This window comes from Serinus canaria, chromosome 1 (genome assembly GCF_022539315.1).
Source record: "Serinus canaria isolate serCan28SL12 chromosome 1, serCan2020, whole genome shotgun sequence".
Taxonomy (NCBI): domain Eukaryota; kingdom Metazoa; phylum Chordata; class Aves; order Passeriformes; family Fringillidae; genus Serinus; species Serinus canaria.
Window position 1 is genome coordinate 45,606,249 of NC_066313.1, and position 20,404 is coordinate 45,626,652.

The window sequence follows — 20,404 nt, forward strand, 5'->3', positions numbered from 1 at the left end:
TGCATCAGTAAGCACAACACTAAGTTATTTAGACAATAAATTTGAGAAGATCCTCACACCCTTAAATCACAGAGTTTATTTTGTTTAAGAATACACCACTTGAGGATTTTCTGATCTAAATTTTGAAGGTGATTATGATCACACTGACAAAAAACCCAACTGGGCATTTTCCTAATATTCATCAAATATCTCTTCCTACAATTCACACATCAGCTGCTGGGATGTTCTCACTAACAAAGGAAAACCACAAATATCCACACAACTGTAAAGATCACTGAAGAAAGAAACCAATATCTTGTTCTGCTGGGATAAATGAACTGTGAAGCACGCAGCTCTGAAACGTGGCAGCACTGGTGTTACAAAGCACAGGAGAACTTACAGTTTCACAGGTAAGACACCTGGTTTCGTTGGTTAATGTTCCCTGGAAGATCTCGTGCACCCAGGTGGGGTCTGGGGGGCTGCTGCTCTCACTGTCCACGTTGCCATTGGGCAGGCGCCCGTTCTGCTTCTCCTGCTTCCTCTCCTCTTGCAAGATATCGGCGATCGTGTTCAAAAGGTAGTTCAGGAACTCGTGTGCATCCTGCTGCATGTAGTTATCAAACAGCTCTGTGAGATAAAACACAAGGCTTACTGACTGATCAGTTAGTGCTGTACTACAGAAAGGTTTTTAACAGAGTCAGATTTCAAAGCCAGTCCTTGATTTCGCATCTTGTATCATTCACGGCAATACGACGCCAACCCAAAATGCCTGCTGGAGAAACTAAGCCAAAAAAATAGGGGGTGGGAAGAGGGGACAGTAGGTCAGCTTGCACTGACAGAAATCACTCAGCTGATAGGAATTACCTGAACACTGAACCATACTGCAAGAAAAGCAGGGCACAATTCAATGGCCTAAACACAGGTGTATGTGGGGTGCCGCCTGAACTGGTACAGGTCATTCTGCTCAGCCTCCAGATGCCAATGAATCTCCTACAGGGGCTATGCTATCTCTGCCAAGCACAGATCAATGCCTTGGATAACACAGATTCAGTAATAGTTACTTCTTTTCTCTCTGACCAGGAATTACTAAGAGGAAATTTACCTGCCTATTTAAAAAGCATTCTATATCCCAAGCTAGTATCACACAAGTCTTTTAATGAGCCATTATTTCACTTTGCTGGCAGTTCAGGAATGTTCTAAGAGACAGGTTTTCAGTGTGCAGGAGTGGATAGATGAATGAAAAAAGATACTCAGTGAAGTTCAAGTTTTGAAATGCATACAGGCACTCCAGGGAAGCTTTACAGCCATTCACTTGATGGCATCCAGGAATAAAATTCAAATAGGAAAAAAAAGGTCTAAGTTTATTAGCTAAGTAGGAAAACCTTCATGCTAATCTAGGTCATTTGGGGAGGTTAAGTAGTGCAATAGGTCAGGCAAGAGTAGGAACCATGTAGTTTATATAATGAACTACTAGATTATTTTTGAGGCAAGCGAGTTCAATCTACCCAATTGAAAGGTCTTTATTTAATCAAGTAAATCAAGGCAGGGCAAGAGCTACAAGTCTCTTGAGGTAAAAGACTTCAGAGGTTCCTCACAGTGTAGTACCACAGGCACGTCAGGGCTTTGTGCCCAGTCAGTAATAAGCATTAACTACAGCAAAGTGAAAGCTACAGATTGCTCATTTTACAATTAGAAGAACTTTACGCAAATGTAACAGTACACCTCCAGCTGACTTCAAGCCAGCAGCTGCCTTCCCAAGCAATTAAACTTTAAGGTCATTAACAGAGAAACACAGAATTGCTTGGGTTAGAAGGGATCTTAAAGACCATTGAGTTCCAACTCCCCTGCTCTGGACAAGGATACCTTCCAACAAGACCAGGTTGCTCAAAGCACCATCCAACCTGGCTGTGAACACTTCCAGGGATGGGGCATCCACAGCTCCTCTGGGCAATTTATTCCAGCGCCTCACCACTATCAGTTGATAATTTCTTCCTATTATCTGGTCTAAACCTGGCCTCTTTCAGTTTAAAGCCATTCCCCCTTGTCCTGTCACTACACACCCTTGTGAAAAGCTCCTCTCCAGTTCAGAGATGTACAATATATCCATGCTGTATTCAGACATTGCAAATAAAGATGGAGCAGCAGCTTTGGAGTCTGGAATACATTAAGACTGTGTCCTCAGTTATCACCTTGGTATAGCTGGATGCTGACTGAAGAGACTCTAGACTGGTGTTGCATACCTACCTGGTTGTTAAACTAACACTTCTTTAAGGCTCAAGATTATAAACCCTTACAATAAGCATTTAATAGAACAGATGATACCCATGTAATTGCAGCCTGAACATAGCTATTTATTTCTACAAAAGGTGAGAGTATCATCATAAAAAGAGGTCCAAAAAGACAAGGGTTGAACTTTCTCTACTGAAGGTTTTCCAATTGCCTTGCTCTGCATAGAATTTTAGTGGCATGACATAATTACACATTACAAAGAACACTTTCCATAATGAACTTAATGGCTCCTGTGGTTTGCTTTCTGCTTTCCATCTGAATGATTCTCTGCATTTGCTATAATGAACTGTTTCTGTAAATGTATCAAACACAAGCACACTTACCCGAGGATACGTGCCAGAGAAGGGAATGAGTTTCCTACTCTGCACAGGCAAGTGATTGTACAGCACCCAAGAGCTTTTTTTTGACAATATCATTACAGCTCATGGGGTGCATTTGCTGGAAGAGCCATGTCAAACTAGGAATGTCACCATAATATTTTATTTCTTGTTTTTACTACTGAGATAGTCATCATTTAAATGCTTTTTCAGTCTCTATTCATGGTCTTGGAAAAGACTGCAACAGTATGAATACATCTATGGCAGCAGCGTTAAGTATGGTACCTCATACAGTTTATTTAAATATAGTAATTACTCCTTAAGGAAAAAAAGTTGTATTTTTATAAAAATGTATCCAAACGAAGTAGCAGATTACAAGGCCTCATTTATATTTTGACATCAAATAAATTTCTAGAACATTCTGACAAATTAGCCCTTCAAATAAGAAACAAGAAATGCGAAAAACCCTTAGAAATCTCTTGAAGTTCAGGATAATGATGACATGTAAAAAACAATTTGCCAAAACCACTTAGTGGTTTTAAAAGTAGGTCGAGTTACATATATATAAATTCTAAGTCAATTTAAAAAGGTGGGGGGTTTTAATCTAGATTCTTATGGGCAAGTCTTTCCACAGACTCGGTATGGCAGACTGATTCCTCCATTCACAAAAATATTTTTTTAAAATAAAGAACAAAGGTTTTACAGTGAATTTTGATTACAAATATTAAACTCCCAGAGAAACAAAACTAGCAAGCAATTTCATAAGCAGATAGTGACACTATGACAATGCACTCTATTTGAAGCGACAGAAACAAGGATTCCCTCTCAAAACTGCTCCAGGTTTACACCCTTATCCTGGGGCCACCTCTTGTTTATACTACAGAACCAAGAGCACTTTCTATATAGGCACTCTACAGAGCACAAGTACATAGGTATTTAGCTGGCACACACTATGTCAGCTTCAGAATTAAATCATAATTGCTATAATTGTTACACAAGAAAAAGAACAAAAAAGTTACCATTTTCTTTTCGTAATCTTGTTATAAATTTCTTGGGAGGTATTACTCCAACTTTTTTCTTCTGGGTGGCTATACTGTGGAAGAGATCAGCTAAGCATGTAAGGAGATTCTCTTTCTTTCTTGGCTGACTCTTGTAGGCTAAGACTTTGTCTCGAAATGGTCGACAAAAATAAAGTGCCTGGAGAACCGAATTGCAGTAGCACGTATTCCCAAACTACAAAATAAGAGAGAGAGCTGTGAGTTTGCATGGCATTACTGTAGAGAGGTAAAATTCATTCCAAGCTGTAAGAGAGTGCATAAGCAGGGGGCCACCTTTCTGCAAGTCATTTCTTCCTGACTTTAAGGTAGAAAAACGTATTGATGTTGCACAAACGATTACCAAGGACACTGTGTGTAAGTGCATGAAACACCTAGGGCAATTTGAACAACACAAATTTTGTCTCACTTAAATTTTAACTTATTGGTAATATTTTACATCTATTTGGGTCAAAATGTTCAAAAAACACCCCTAATGTCACAAGTCCCAAAATAAGCTCAGGTAAAAACATCTGTCTACCACACATCAGTCACAACAGCAGTGAACATGCATAGCATGACCTTGTAGTGCAAAGAAGTTCAGCTGAAAATGGAGAGTGCCTCACACACTTCAGGAATTAGATTCTCCAAATCTTAACAGCTGTCATCAAAGTCCAAAATAACTACTTTAACCTTCTCCTACATTTTCAGTTCTTGTTCCAGGGTGACAAGATTTGTTTAAGGAAACTCCTGAGTGCCAGTGCGACATGGCCTGCTTAGGATTCAAAGCTAAGGCAGTTGGTAGCTTGAAATCAAGACTGCAGGGAAAAGAGAACACAACTGGGATGTGCACACTCTGAAGGAGACAAGCCACTGGACTGTAAGAGGAAAGCAGAATCAGCAAGAAAGGGTCCATAACCCACTTTGTACCAGGACACCCCAGGTGGGACACTCCTTCCTCAGACTCCTTTAGGCACCTGAGGTCACTGACACTGCCTGCAGCTCGCCCCAACACTACAAACATCCCCACCACTCCTGTGAAGGCATGGTGAGCCATCAGTGGATAAAGCCATTCTGATTTTCTGCTGCCATTCCAATTCTAAGCTGCCCTCCTCCAGTGGAACCCATTATCCAAAACTGAAAGCGTGGGAAAAATCTTTACGAGGCCCTGAGCAAGCAATCCAACCTTTTAGCTGCAGTCACACAACCTGCAAATTGAAGCATGCACCTCTTGCACACATCCTGCAAAATGTGGAAATGACATTCAGATTTATGTTACACAGAGATGGCAGCACACACAGGTAGCAAATCCTGAGACTTTATTGTTGTGATGGGGAGAATTATATCAAAGACTGCCTTCAGAGATATTTTAAGAGCAGGTTCCTTCAATAGAGAAAAAGAACTAAAAGCTTTCACATCTTAGGAATAACAGGGAAGTAATTGCCTTTTGCTCTTTCCCAGTTAAGACAAACAAGAGCACCATGCAATTTAATTACAAAACCTAAAAATTAATTACTTTCCTCTATTTTAAACGAATGAAATATGAAGAACTACTTTCTAAATAACCAAGACACACTCAAAGAATAAGGAAGAAGCATAATTTAAAAAGTATTAAGATGTCATTAAGGTATCCAGATTAAAAAGCGAGGAATTTAACATCCATTATTCTTTTTTATTTAAGCTAGAAAAATGCTTATATTAGCTTCTTTGTGGTCCAAATCTGCAAATAAGTCAATGAACTTAAGAGGAAAACTGGGGCTTTTTACCTTAAAGGAAGCTGATGAAATCACACAGTAGCTTCTGTCAAAACATTTAATATTATAAGCTGTTTAGGAGTTTATAATTAGAAACAGCCATAAAAAGAGAACTACATTAAAGTGCTAAGAAAGTTCTTAAAATTTAATCAAACTGGAAAACTGCTAAAATTTCTACAGCAAGCTTCAAAAGATGAAAAGCAAGCAAATTAGAATTTTCATAAGATTTCAATTTTAAAGAGGAGCAGTCTGGTGATAAATTAATTAGAATGGCAACCATGTGGTGAGAGACGAGTAAAATATGAAGACCTCAGAACACTGAACAAAATTCAGATTAATTTAATATGAATGTATGTTAACCTACACGCCTGTGAGTATAAAATAAAGCAACCAGATTAAGTCCATGAAAGGCTTTCTCCAACCAGATTCAGAAACACAGCCGGCAACAGGAGAATGAAAGCAAAATCCTGAAGAAAATTTAACTAGTTCACATTTGTTTTATTCCTAAAGCATCAGTCTTTAACACTGCAAAACTCAAAATATTTTTACAATAAATCCTTCCAATCATGACAAAAATTTAAAAGGCTGTACCTGTACTAAGCAACAAGTGGGAAGTTTCTAGACAACACAACTTAATTTGCTAATGGACAAATGCTGGTCTTACCACCAGCATTACTTCAGTTCCCACCTTTAGAGAAACACCCAGCACCTTGCTCCAGTCTCCCCATGCTCCCACCACCCACTCACACTAATCCTGGACCTTCAGCACCAGGCTGGGCTGCCAAGAGACACCTTCCTCCTCCTCCTCCCCACCCCAGCCAGCACTGCCTCAGAGCCACAGCACCTGGGAGTGCAAGCCCTGCACTGTGGGACTTCATGCTTGTCCAGCCTGCCTCAGAACAGCAGTAGAAAATGTAAGAAAGAACTTGTTGGGACCATCTTACGCTGTGCATGACTAACAGATGTAAAAAAATCCACATTTTATCTTTTTTATCTGTTCAGACTGTTCTTCTGCTCTAAATTCTGAGAAATCAGATTGTTTCCTTTCACAAAAATACAGCATTCACTATGTTTTTTACACACACACCTCTTTTCTTTTTCTCATTTAAATTCTTTAACCAAAGTTACAACACCCAAACCTACATGGAAAAATGAGACAGTAGGCAAAACAAAACCACTGTGCAACAAAAACAGTGCACACCCATGAACACTTACAGTCCTATAGCTTCCTCTTCTGATGCATATACAACTGGGAAGAAATGTGCCTGCTGAACCCCATTCTACAAAGAGATTTAAAACAACTTAGATCTGTTTGGAACACTGTCTTTGAGCAGCTCTGGGGTTCCTCCCAGCTCTGATGCACTGGCAGCTCTAACAACTTTTCATTCTTGCAATGGTCCACTCCAGTGAAAAGGATTTCTCCAAAACATGTGGATCCACTACAAGAGACTGAATAACCAAACCTTCTGCCCTAGAAATCTGGTAAACTGCTGAAGAGTTTCCAGAGCAGCTCTCTGAGATTAAAAACCTTATTTCATCCTCACTGGATAAAATGATTGATGCAATTTGTGAAGCACATAGATTTGAACAGTTGGCATTACTGCACTGAAGAGGGAAAGAAGAGTGATGAGCAGACTTGATGCTCCTGGTTGTCCAGATGCACAGGACATTACACTCCTAATGCTTTAATCTTACCACATATTTTAGATATTTCCTCTGATTTAGTGAATGGTATTGTCCCTTCAAGTATAAGCTGAATTTCCCATTCCCATCAACCATCTGGTCTTCCATATGTTTCCCATAATTGTCCTTTCTTAGGTCTTCTTTTACCTCTCAAGTTGCTCTTTCAGCACATCCTCTGAACAATCCCTAGATTCCACCACAAAGCTGGAAAAGAGGTAAGACAGGGCTTTTGCCTCCTCCTCTTTTATGCCACCTCTGGAAAACTGACAGATCTCTATTTCAGGATTGTCATCTTTATCCAAAATACTTTTCTGTATTCCAGACAGCTCAAATGGCCACCTATCATACAGTTAGAAGAAACCTACTGACTTCCACATAATTTCCCTTTTTCCCATTACCCTGGAGAAAGTTAGGACAAACAAAACCAATCAACAAATTAGAAAAACTTAGCAGCAAATGTTAATAAGCCTCCAGGAGATTCACTTCCTGTAATTGCTACAAATAAATTAGAGAAATCAATGAAGGCAAAAACTGTGATTTCTATCACTTCTCAGTCTAATAGTACTAATTTATTATCTAATTATCTAGTATTTCTTTTCATTATCTCTGTCATTCTTTCTAGTCATTGGCCATAGTTATTACTTTCACTTTTCCTGGCAGATTTACATGTGTAAGTTTATTGCACGTTTATGGTGTGCATGTGGTGTGCTAGTAAACACAACCTGCAGAACAGACCTGAAAACCATTCAGGCATCAATATCTCCAAATTTCCTTTGCCACCCTCTGTACCTGAAAACCAGCACCAGCGTGCCATAAACATAATGAGATCCAATTTTATTACTTGTTACAATTCAAAGAATTTGAGCCCATAAAATTTTATTGCTTGAAGCTAAAATAAGCAAAATTTCTGTAGAAGACAGAAAATTAAAAGCACTCTGATATATTGTAGCTGCCTGCCTCTTAAATGAGTGCAATGACAGATACCCACTCAAATATCTACTCCCCCCTGAGTACAAAAAGCCAGAATTTGTTGATCTTCATGACATATTAGGAAGATTGTCCTTTACTGAACCTTCTCCTAAGGGTACAAACTATGTAAAACTTAAAGATTAGGTGTACAATACAATTTCACTGTTAAGTCTTAAATCCTCTCTGGACTTGGACAAGAAATTAGGCAAACAGTTTATCTGTCAACAGAATAACAGATTTGAGAAATCCTGTCACTGGAAAAATGGAAAGGCTCAGCTCAGCTGCAGAACTGACAGGAATTAACAGTGAAACTGCTGCATTTCCTCTTCCAAGAGAAGTGGCATTCAGAGGGGATTTCAGCTTTCATGAGAAAGGAAAGAAATCCCTTGAATTTAACTGATGGTGTTTTGAGATGCATGGAAGTCAGCTTGTCAGTGTTTCCTGACTCCCCAGTGCATGCTCAGACTGCAGACTCTCAACCCAGGTCAGTGCTAAGCACCTGGAGGTAGAGACACGTAATCTGTTTCATTAAGAAAAGCAAGACAATAGCCCTTGTTAAATCAACCTGCTTTAACTATATCATTTCTCAAGCCCAGTTAATTTAATATTTCACATCAGTAAAATTCAATTTCTAACAAGATACACCTTTCATCAGTAATGTCACAAATTAAAGTTTAAATCATTCCTTTAAACTAATTATTGATTCAAACAGTCCAATATATTTTTTTCTGCTTTCCTCTTTGGGCTGTATTTTTTATCTTAATATAAATAGCAGATATAAATACTTCATAGCATCATAGTCTTTCACAAGATTTTTTTTTCCCTTTTATTGTATCTATTTTACTTTATTGGCATATCATGAACAACAAGCTACATATTTTAAATAGCCTTCTTTATGACTTACACATTTTAATAACATGAAAGTACTTAAACTACTCTACAACTAATAAAACAAAATAAAAATATTCAATTGAGAGCCCATTTCAACAATCCAGTAGCATATTTCAACAAATACACGAAATACTGAAACACATTTCAATAGTATGAATATACAGTGATTACATCTTTCAGAATTTTAAGTATTCACTCATCCCAGTCTTGTTTAACCAACCCATTCCTGTCCTTCCAAAGCAGTAAGTTATGGTCTGAGACTCACATTAACCAAACCAAAGTAGTGCTCATTGACTGGAAATTGTTCCGGACCAATCTCTTTCTCCAAAGCTGAGGCATTGGCGCCCTAGGAAAAAATCAAAAGCAGCAAAATTTTAGTGTGGCAACAGTGCAAGTAGCTGAGAAAAAGAGTTTTTCAGCAAGGATAAACAATCAAAACTAACTAACCATTCATAAAACAAACCCTGCAAAAACACCTGATTACAACTAAAAATTACCTTAGAAATGTTTCCAAATATGTGCTGTTCTAAAGCATCTCAAAATTATACAGTTTTTTATGTATTTTCATGCAATTACACTGTTTCAATGTTCTTTACTTATTATTTCCAGAGTCAAATTACTTTAGTAACACTTGCACTAATACAGGATGCAAAGCAGGTCATACATGGCCAACTGGTGAGCTCCTTCTAGGAAACCTAATTTTCACCCTGTAAAGCACATTCCTTAAAAAGTTAAGAGATGCAGATCGTTCACAGGAAGCAAAGAGACTGGTCTGCTTCACCTACACTGAAAATATAAGTTGTTCAAAGTGCTTTGCTAAATGCCTTGAACTTTGCAAAACTAAAAGAAAATGCAGAACAGCTGGTGATAGTTTACAAATTACAAATGCTGCAGCCTTTGCCCAAAAAATCTGTTGGGTCTGATCCTCAAAAAGAAGTCAAAGAATATGACCTTGGTTACTCTGCGGCTGTTGACTGAACTGCTGCAGTAAACACTGTGTTTCAAAGAAAAACATTGTTTTCTTTTTTATTTAGAGACAGAAAAACCTGGAAAATACAGACAACAAAAAAGGCCCTAGGTTTGGATGAGCTCTTACACTGTTTGCTTTTAGAGAAATGGAAATGTATACAACTTTTTGCACTCAACAAAACTGATATCTATATATTTCTATCTATCTATCTATCCTCAATGAGCCTAATACATGAGCATGAATATTCCAGCAGGTCTAAGTGCAGCTAAAATGGAGCATATTACACAGCAAAGAACCTTTAAACCAGGTGCAACTCCATCCCAACTAGTTCATTTTTTACACCAAAGATATAGCAAATAGCCATTACATGGATATTACAACAACTAAATGACATCAAAATCATGGACTGCACTAGAAACAGTGTGCTCAGTCCTTTGAGCACACAGGATTGCACAGATTAATTACAGAGAGGGAGAAGTGAAACAGAATGGATACTAGAACTGTGTTAAAATGTATATCATTAAAATGAAATGATGATGTGGCATGGTACTACAGAACTCTACACAAACTACCTTAGCAGTTCTAAAACTGGAAGGACGTGCTCAAAGGCCCATGAGGAGGTAACAACTTTAACCAGAACAAAGCAAAAGCCAGGAAAACTCCACGCTTGACACACCACAGCTCTGCTCCATTCACAGCATAGCCCTAGCTGCTGTCATCAGTCACATCCCCTCCAATTACCCAGTTTGATAAAGCCTCTCCTTTCCTAAGGATTTAGCTGCAGGGCTTATTACTTTAGAAGGTGTTTTCACATGGAGATTATAGTGGTGAGGAAAAGGGGTATAAACCTTCATTTAAGATTAAAGCACTCTGAGACTCGGATTTTTTCGTTTTGCAGCCTTATTTAAATGTACCCACAAGCTCCAGCTAGGTATTACAAATAAACTAGGAAAAAGAAGGAACTGTGGGGGCCTTTTACGCTATTCTTAAAATCTCTACCTTTTTAAAAATAAATTTAAGTGCAGGTTTAAGGAAATTCTTTCTCTTTTCAAAGCTAGGGTGGAGTAGCTACTTTACTCCATTTCTGAAAGGTAAATATTATGATATAAACATTGATGTTTCTGTTAGTACAGACCTGAACACTATATTTAGTTTTCTAGCACAATAAAGATCCGACTTGGCAATAAGAAAGACATGCTGAGGTACCACCAGATCATCGTGGTTTTCTGATTATTCAAAGAAGCTTCATTCAAAGCTCAGACTTTCACATGACTTCAAAGCATGGCATCAGCTATGTCTAAATGCAGTTGTTTATGAACATTAGTACCAACCAGCACGGATGCTTTACACCAATTTAAAACCCCTTGAGCTACTCAGACTTCCCTTTACAGGTCTCTTTTTGTCTGTCATAAAGGATGCTATCTCTCCCTCAAAAGTAATCATTGATACTGCACAATGTATTGGTTGCAAAGAGCAGAAACAAGAGTACACTAAAATGTGTGTTCACAACTGACCCATAAAAGCTATTTTAAAACCTAATTATCCCTTGCTTCAAAGTGTTTCCCAGTCATGATTACAGTAGACATTATCAGTCCCAGCTGACACTTCCATTATGCAAAAACAGATGAAGGGGGAAGCACTGCAGCACCACCAACTATTATGGTACTGTGTAACATCTTGGACATGAGGACACAGGAGGTTTAAGGCAGAAGTGGGAGTGCCTCTCTTTTCACTGGCCAAGATGGAGTTACTGGACTTGGGAACGAGACTTGGGAAATTTCAGGCTGTGCTGTATGCTGTGGAGTAGAGAATTTATTCCTCTGTCACTTAACTGAGATCCCCAGGGTAAATCCCCCAAAAAAACCTCTCTTTTTTGGAGGGCTCACATAATAACAAATACAACAGGTGTTCAGTCTCCACACTGCAACTTGGCTTTGATATTACACAGGGGACAGAAAGGAACATCATTAAGTTTGGTTCAGCACATCCACCTCCAATTTCCCTTTTCCTTCTGAGGGGAAGCACACATGGTCATTATCTAGAAATGAGAAGAAACAGAGGCATAGCAGAAGTCCAAGATGATGATAATATTGCAGTAGTTCTGGGGTTTACCACTTTTTGCATGGAATGAGTCTAAAAGCTCTACAGCTGCACAATCAAGCACTGCCTTACATTAACCCCCTTCCAGCATTGACACAATAGTACAGGCAGAGAAAACACTCATTTCTTTTGGTAGATGAAAAAAATAGCTTTAAAATTGGAAAGTTCTGCAACTAAGGTGTGTTTACAAAATATGAAATCAAGATTTGCTTTTTATTTGTTACTGAAAATTAACAATAGTTACACAAAAACCTTCACAAACCTAATGAAAGTTAGGTGTAAAACTGAACTATTTCATCCTTCAAAATCATAAGTAATGTAACCTTTATGTAATCATGTTCAAATCAATTGAACACAAATTGCTTTATCTCCTCCAAGTTAAAGAAAAAATCTATACTATTTGATTTATAAAATTTGCCTTAAATGCTAATTTCTTAACGAAGGGATAAGAATCTGTGTTTGCCACAGAAGTCCCTTAATTAAGTTTCTCAACTTTTTTTTTTAAGACCTTGAGTTTTGTACAAATCAACACATTTAACCCCAATTAGATGAGTGTTTTACTTCAGTTTAGTGGCATCAAAGCCCAGGAAATACAGTGGAATAGGAAGGTGTATTATCTTTGAAATGTGTACACTTGTATTTTCCTGATTTTCAGGTTTTACTAATATTCATCATCCCAAATTTCTAAAACAAACTAAAAAGCCCATTGATGCCATACATTTCAATGGAAAAGGGCAGAAAAACAAAAAGCACAGACAAATACAGATGTGGGGGTTTTTTTGTTTAGTTTTTCACTTGCTGAAACAATATCATTAAATGCTGTTTATTACTGCCTTTTCTCAAAGCCTGGTGTGGTGTTTCATGTTGAACTAGTCCTTCTGAGACACACCAACAGCTGACACAGGGATAAGATAACCGGAGCCAATCTGTAAAACAAATCAGTTGGTGCTTAGCATCTGGCATACACACCTTGGGCTTCAGAACATTCTTGCCAGATTAGTTACAGGCTGGTTTTGTGACTGAACACCAACTGCAGCTGATCTGTGTTGTCTGATGTAGTTTCCTCCAAAAGTCATCTAATTTGTGCACCCTAAGACCGCTCCCAAAATGCAAACCAAAGCATGGTCAATTGGGATGCCACCCCACATTAAAAATACTGTCTAAAAACATGCCAGCAAGCAGGCAAACAATTGCAGTTTTAAAGTGTCCTACCTGGTCATTAGCATCCAGCCTAGAAGGCAGAATTTCCCTTACAAAGCCTTGATTCATAACCATGCTTGGAAGCTTAACATCTTATTGGCCTTGGATAGAGGGGTTTGATCTATCCCTCTCTAGAATAAAGATCACTTGATAGCTTGGTGGGTCATCTTTTCAGTTGCTTAACACCTTTGCCCTCTAATTTAACTAAGCTGTAAATTTCCTGAATAAAATAAGAATTTCACCTTCAAAACAATTTTCTTTTTTGAAAACTTACATTTGTCACCAGCATCCTGGAGATCCATCTCTCCCTTCACACATGCACTATGCTACATCCTTCCCTACAATGCTCTCCACCCCACTGAAGAAGCAAGCAACACTGATTAAAGGTGACTCAAATGACCAAACCATGCTGCACAGGTATATGTAAGATAAATTTTTTAAACATGACCTTAGCTGTAGGTAAATGAACCATACCACCACACAACACAGAACTATCACTCTTGCCAGTGATAGAAGGGCATTACAAGTAAAAGGGAAACTCAGTAATCAGGAATAGCAATGTTCCTGAACAAATGTAAAATTAATGGAATTACTTATAATTTTCAAAAATAAATCTCAGTACAGAAGCATTCACTAGTGCTTTCACTTTTTTTTTTCTGATTAAAGAGATTCTTCCTTGTCTATGCAACTAGTGAAGATATACAGAATTTCACAGCCCAATGCACTAATTAATGCACTGTGACAGGAATTCTCTGCTAAAGAAGAAATGCAGTATTCTACTATTCCAGTTACATTTCATCAGAATATGTGAATGCATCCATTCCTGTGTACTCACATGAATCAGGACTAAGAGCAAAGAGAACAGCTATCTTAAATCAGCTTATATTTGTTGCTTCAGTGGCGACCAAAACTGAAATACAATTCTTTTGATACTGTTTCTAGCCAGGAAGTAGCAGTGAAACATGAGTGGGATTCAATAATCCTTGTTGTTCATTCATTTCTTTGCAAAAGAACATGCATTGTTAATACATTCAATATTTGGATAGTTTCAGTTAATGCTTTTTAAATACTTCCAAATAGTGTTATTTTATTAATCAGTCTAAGATAGAGTCCTATATACTCTTACCATGTGCAGCTAACACAAAAGATTTTCTGAGTATGAAGTAAAAACACCTTTGCCTGGGTAAGGAAAATCATACCAAAGCACAAAATTGATTTCTCTTCACATTTGGTATGTCTACCAAACCCATCTTTTTGAGCCCCACTGAACATTCACAATGTATTTTCATTCAAGCAACTACATATACATGTGTAGCACTTCCTTGTACCTGAGAAGTGTATGATGGTGCATCCTTTGGAGTACTGAAGTCAAAGACAAGTAAATATTTCAGAACAATTAGACTCACCCAACAACCCAAAATGCAGGGTGAGTGGGGAAAACACATTTGCTCAATAGTTGTTTTTGATAAACTCCATCCTGTGATGTGTTTCACATGCTTTTATTACTTACATAACTCCAGTTTCATAAAACAAACACATTGCTTTTGTAACTTCTCATTTTCATGGAATCATAAAAACAATTTGAGTTTATAAAAGATGGTAAAAAATGTTTTCCTACTCCGGTCTACTTATGTTAATACAACCTTCCGGTTTTACACTACAGAAAATATCTAGCTTCTTTTTTTCCTCCACTGAAAGATCAGATAGATCTTACTGAAATAAACCATTTTACTTTGGCAATCGTCCTATGCCACTAAAACAAAAGGTAGCCCTTGCACAGGGCTTTTATAGCCTCTTCCCCTCAGGAAATTTGAATAGAAAAGCCCCTCTTGCCACATTTTTACAGAATGATTCCTAGAAGTTTTAATGCAAATTAGTTGCTTCAGGAATGGAAAAAGTAAATACAAAGACTACATACCTGACCGATCTAAATATTCAAGCATTGTCTAGTAACAGGATCAGTTGTTCCCACTGACACAGCTAAAAATTCTGCTGCCAAGACTAGAGTCCAAATTAGTATTTAATTTCTCCTTGTGCTTAGAACATGCAAGATGAATATACACACGTGTGCAGGTAAAAAGAAAATGGAACATTTTTAAATGTTTCAACATAAATCAAATCATCCAAATAAGTAATATGTCAACTAAATCATTCCCTGTGCTGGTATTCCCTCCTTTACAACTAGGTAACTTTGAGAATTATTTCTTTGTGTCTCATATTTGACAATTGTTTTATGTAAAGAGTCAAATTCCTATTTTGATGAAAATTGAAAACAAATTTGTCTAAAGCAATTAGTATACTAAACAGTGCCACAAACCTAGTATTCTAAAGACCAAATATAAATATTTATCTTTTATTGTAGCATGTTACAGCTAGAAAAATGATGATGACAAATGCTTGAATCTCAGTGTCATGTTTATCATCCAAGTGTCTCCTGATAAGAGCTCCAACAGACGAGTGGACTTCCCCACTGTGGTCCAAGCTCCTACCCCAACTGCCTAACAAATACTTCTTCAAAACCTCCTGGGCTTGCAACAGAGCCACCACAGCCGACGTGTCTGAACACTCCGGTCCCCGGAACACGGCACATCCAGGTCATGGTGCAGAGTGAAATGCTGGCTGACACACAGCACATGTTCCTTCTCGCCAACTGTGCCACACGAGCAAGTCAAACAGCTGGATGTGGTTTCCTCTGTGTTCTTTTAGTCCTTTCCTTCTCTGCTGGGTTTTTTCCCGTCACCTCCTCATTTTGAAGCTGTTTTCCCATAACTTTTCTTTCCTTGCTGTAATTCAATTCTGATTTCTTCCAGCATGGGCCCTCCGTATACTTTCCCGTGGAATCTGTTAACTTGATCATCAACTAATGTTTAAGTCTTATAATTTGTGCTTCAGAGGAGACAGTGCAATTAGAAGGACAGGACTGAGTACATCATAGCCATTACTGGCTGGCTGCAGACTCTGGCAAACATCAATTTACATTAAGTGCAGATTTCACAATCAAGTTGGAAACCCTACTGTAAACAAACAATTCCTGAAGCAGTAAGAAAGCCCATAAATGCACACCTCTCTCACAGTTAGCCAGAAAATTTTCCTGCATTTGGGAGTTTTTATAAAGCCTCTCTGCTATGACACTCAAGGTAGGTGCACTTCAACCTTCCTTCAACTGGGTCTGCTTCCTCTAAGATGCCTTTTCCCACATACGCTTGTTTGAACTCTAGTTCATCTTCACCCTTGTGAAATGTGACTGAAATGGACAAAAGGTGCTTGTGACAGTGCCCCTCGAGGGGAGGCAGGCAGGAAAAGGACAATAGCCTGCCATTCAGAGTGACTCCACATGTCTTAATCCTCTCAAAAACAGAACAAAACTTTGCATTGTAAGATAAGCAGAGGTTCTCACTGTTACATCACACAATCAACATCTAACCACCAACTGTGTATTTGATGTCAGTGGTGGGGGGCTGAAACAATCACTGAAGATATTCAGTGACAGACCCTGCATGCAAGATGCTGAGATGGCAGACAGAGAAGGGAATATAGAGACAAACACCCAAAACATGAAGATTTTGATGTCTAATGCTACAGCTTCTAGATTAGCATAATTCTAAAATTTTATCACGCTTTTTCAGGTTGTGCCAACATCATCAACCACTTTCTAGAAGAAACACTGAAAACAAGTACTACTGCCATTTCAACTTCTTTGAGTATGTCTGAGACTGAAATCTTAGAGGCTTTTCATAGCTTGTAAGCTACAAATGTAATTTCTCTCTTCTTTCTGCTTCAGCTACTCAAAGATTTGATGCCTTTTAACTGCTAGCAAGCGTTTCCTGGATTCTAGACAACAGAAGCAGAAGTCAGAAGTCCTAAACACAATCTGTCAGTATAGCATGGGGCACATCTTCTTTGCAGTTAGCCTAGGTTACTTTCTTCCTCCACAGCCATGCTTAAAAATCCCATATAGTTCAGTCAAGTAAAGCTTTGACTGCAGTTTTACTCATGGATGAGGGTATAGACCAAGTTCTACTTTTACTGCAAAGACTTTAAAAATAATTTTAAAAAGTAGACCACACAATTTTAACCTCATCCATTTTGCAACAAAAACAGTGGCTAAAGCACTCGAGGGCAAAGGTATTTTCAGAGCTTTCCCAGAATCTCCAGCCTTGTAATTAAGACTTACTACAGCACAAGGAAGCATGTGAATGGTGATATACAACTAAGTATTTTAAGGAAGCTGAAAGGCAATACAACACTAGGATGTATTACTGCAGAAAGAGCTCTGTTAACATTGGGATGAACACTCAGGTGCTTGATCAATGAACTAATGCAGCATATACAAAGATACCAACCAACACAGACAGGATGTCCTCTTGGAAGATCATCCCCAAAAGGTACCACAGATAAACTAAACATCCTGGTTATCACTCTTCACACAACCTGCCTGCTTTATAATATTCGGGGCTTGAACAACAGGGGTAAGACACATAAAATATAAATGGGTCAGGAGAAGCAAAACTTGAATTTGGATTTAAAAAAAAAAAAGTCATGAAACGCAGAACTGCAATGGAAGAGTTTCTTCAATACAGTTCTAGACTGCTCTGTTACAGACTGTCAGTGTATATGCATGCTAGGTTTGTATAGGCACAAACTGTCTCCTGACAAAAATTGCCTGTCACTGTTTTGTACTAACAAGAACTTTTGTCTTCACAAGAAGACACAGAACAGTCTGAGAGTTCTTGTAAGAGGCACAGGAAAAGGCAAGAAAAACTTGTAAGAATTCTTAGGTAGTTGTCTGGCACTTTATCAAAGTGTGTTGACACAGAAGCATTGCGAGGAAAAAAATAGTATTACTCAGCAATTATAATCCTCTTCAATTTTGTAAAACATATGCTTAAATATAAGTATTTGACTCTTGTTAGAATTTGCCTCACCTCAACCACATGGTTCTGAACAACACCACAGTAAATACCACGTGCTCCTTCACACTATCTTTACAGATATATTTTTAAGCACAACCTTATATTAACTGCTGTAAAGCTTTTACAGCTGGTATCCTATGCTAGGTGTCCCCTATCACAGTACTATTAAAGCTTTTGGATCTGAAAGGCCCAGCAACAATCTTATGCCTGGAGTTTATCCAGCCCAGTGCACATGACAGTGATTGGATAGATAGTATTTAATTGCCATCAGAATTTCAGCTTTATGGATACAGACACTTCAGTCAGTAATAAGAAGAATTTTGGTTGAAAATTTTGTTTCATGATTGACCTAAATCTCAGTGACACAACATCATTTCTAATAAACATACACACAGAATAATCTTAAACTATCTGCTTGTCCAGACCTATGGTTTGTATGCAGTCTAGGAGCAAGCAGTGAGATCTCACACTTGACCCAAATCAAGAGGCCAGCACTGAATTTATGCTGACACAAAGGCCAGCGGCCAGCTCTGGGTGAAAAGATGTCAGCTAGAATTGCAATAAAAGATCACCCCAGCTCAGGGAACAATCATACTGATTCCTCAACAACCTAAAACCTGCCTTCAGAGAATGGAAACTCCTGAAGCACATGGTACATGTCCTACCCATCCGGCCACATCAAGATGTCAGTATGACACCAGATAAATATACAGCTGATAAATTCAAGAAGTCAGACTCTTCCAATTCCAGTGGAAATTATGTCATCTCTCATGTAAAAAAAACCCATTATTCCAGTGACTAAACACCACCTGAGCAATCCCATCCTATGGGCTTACAGATATTCACTCAAAATTCTCACAGGCCACCTCTAAAATATCTGCTTGAGAAAATCAAGGCTCTTTGCAGCCCGATTTATGAAAACCATAAATCAGTTTCCAATAATATGAAACGTAAGCATTTCCCACTGTTTGATGAGACATAATAATGGCAGCAAATTAACAGAGTAGATGACAGAGCGTGTTCTTCCCCTTATTCATCTCTACCCTTCCCCCGTGGAAACACATTTGACAACAAGAACTTTTGCATGGCAATGGAATAGGCAGAAGAGAGCACAAATATAAGAACTTCTGCTATGGACCATCGGCACATTTCTCCCATAACAAGCAGTAACTTCTACTGACTAAGGGATATTTCCTTCCTTAAATTCATCACTCCTCCATCAGCAAATCTACTGAGCTCCCCATCCCTCTTTAAAACAACCCAAGAGAGCTTTATCACATCTGTGCTTCTGCTTATGGCTCTAATTCACTACGAGAGAGGGTAATGAGAAAGCAATCACAGGGAGAAGCCTCCTATCGGGACCTGGGTCGATGCCCACCAGGCGGACCACACGGCCGGGATGGGATGCCCGCACGAGTCCGGGTAACCCGGGGAGCACCCGCCCGTGGATGGGCGATTCCAGCCCCAGCTCAGGGGCGCAGCACTCGGAGGGAGAGCAGGGACGCTACGGAGTGAGTCGGGTTCCAGAAACCAGACCGTAACCACCTCACGCCTGCAATAGGCAGCCCCGGACCGGCGGCGATGCCCCGGAGCGCTGCCCCCGCTCTCGGCACACTTCGGGGAAAGCTGAGCTCTGTCCCCCCGCGCTCCAGCCCCGTCCGCAGCCGGGACCCGGCTTCGCCGCCCGCCCGGCTCAACCCGCTCGGCGCCAGCATCCAGGTTGAGTCTCCCAAAGCCGATTAACCCCGCTCCGCTCCCGGCCGCCTCCCACGGCAGAGCTCCCGCCCCGCGCCCCCGCCCGGCCTCCTCCGCAGCCCGGCCCCGCAGCGCTGCCGCCGCCCGCGCCCCCTGCCCGGGCAGCCGGCACAGCCCCGGCCCCGCGCTCACCATGGTACAGATGGAGGCGATTTTGGAGACTGTCATTAGGATTTCCATCCGCCCAGCGCCATCTTCCGCCCAATCACAGCGCGGAGCCGAGCGGAGCCGGGCCGGGCGGGAGCAGGAGGGGAAGGGAAGGGAAGGAAGGGAGAGAGGGAGGAAGTGAAGAAAGGCAGGCGGCGGGGGCAGCCCCCCGCCGGCGCGGGGCCCCCGCGGCCGGGCGCAGCTCCCACCGCCGCCGCGCAGCCCCGCTCCCGCCGCCTCCCCGCGCCCGCCGGCTCCCAGCGATCCCGCCCGGCGCGGCCCCGCCTCCCGCCGGGTCAGCGCCCGGCTCCCGCCCGCCCCTCCGCCCCGCTCCGCCCCGCCAGGGCCGGCCGAGCTCGGCCGGGCGCGCCCGGCGCCGCGGCAGGCACGGAGGGAACCGAAA

At 40.1% G+C, this 20,404-nt stretch overlaps 1 protein-coding gene across 1 annotated transcript in view; it reads right to left on the reverse strand.

Moving 5' to 3' along the window:
- Nucleotides 1-20,186, reverse strand: part of USP12 (ubiquitin specific peptidase 12) — a 32,677-nt gene extending 12,491 nt beyond the window's left edge. Inside the window, exons 1-4 of the mRNA XM_018908523.3 lie at nucleotides 19,987-20,186; nucleotides 9,182-9,262; nucleotides 3,605-3,818; nucleotides 380-606 (exon numbers count right to left, since the gene is read on the reverse strand). Coding sequence (XP_018764068.1) covers nucleotides 380-606; nucleotides 3,605-3,818; nucleotides 9,182-9,262; nucleotides 19,987-20,034 — 570 coding nt within the window. The 5' untranslated portion in view covers nucleotides 20,035-20,186. The remainder of the gene's footprint in view (nucleotides 1-379; nucleotides 607-3,604; nucleotides 3,819-9,181; nucleotides 9,263-19,986) is intronic.
- Between the last annotated feature and the right edge of the window lie 218 nt (nucleotides 20,187-20,404).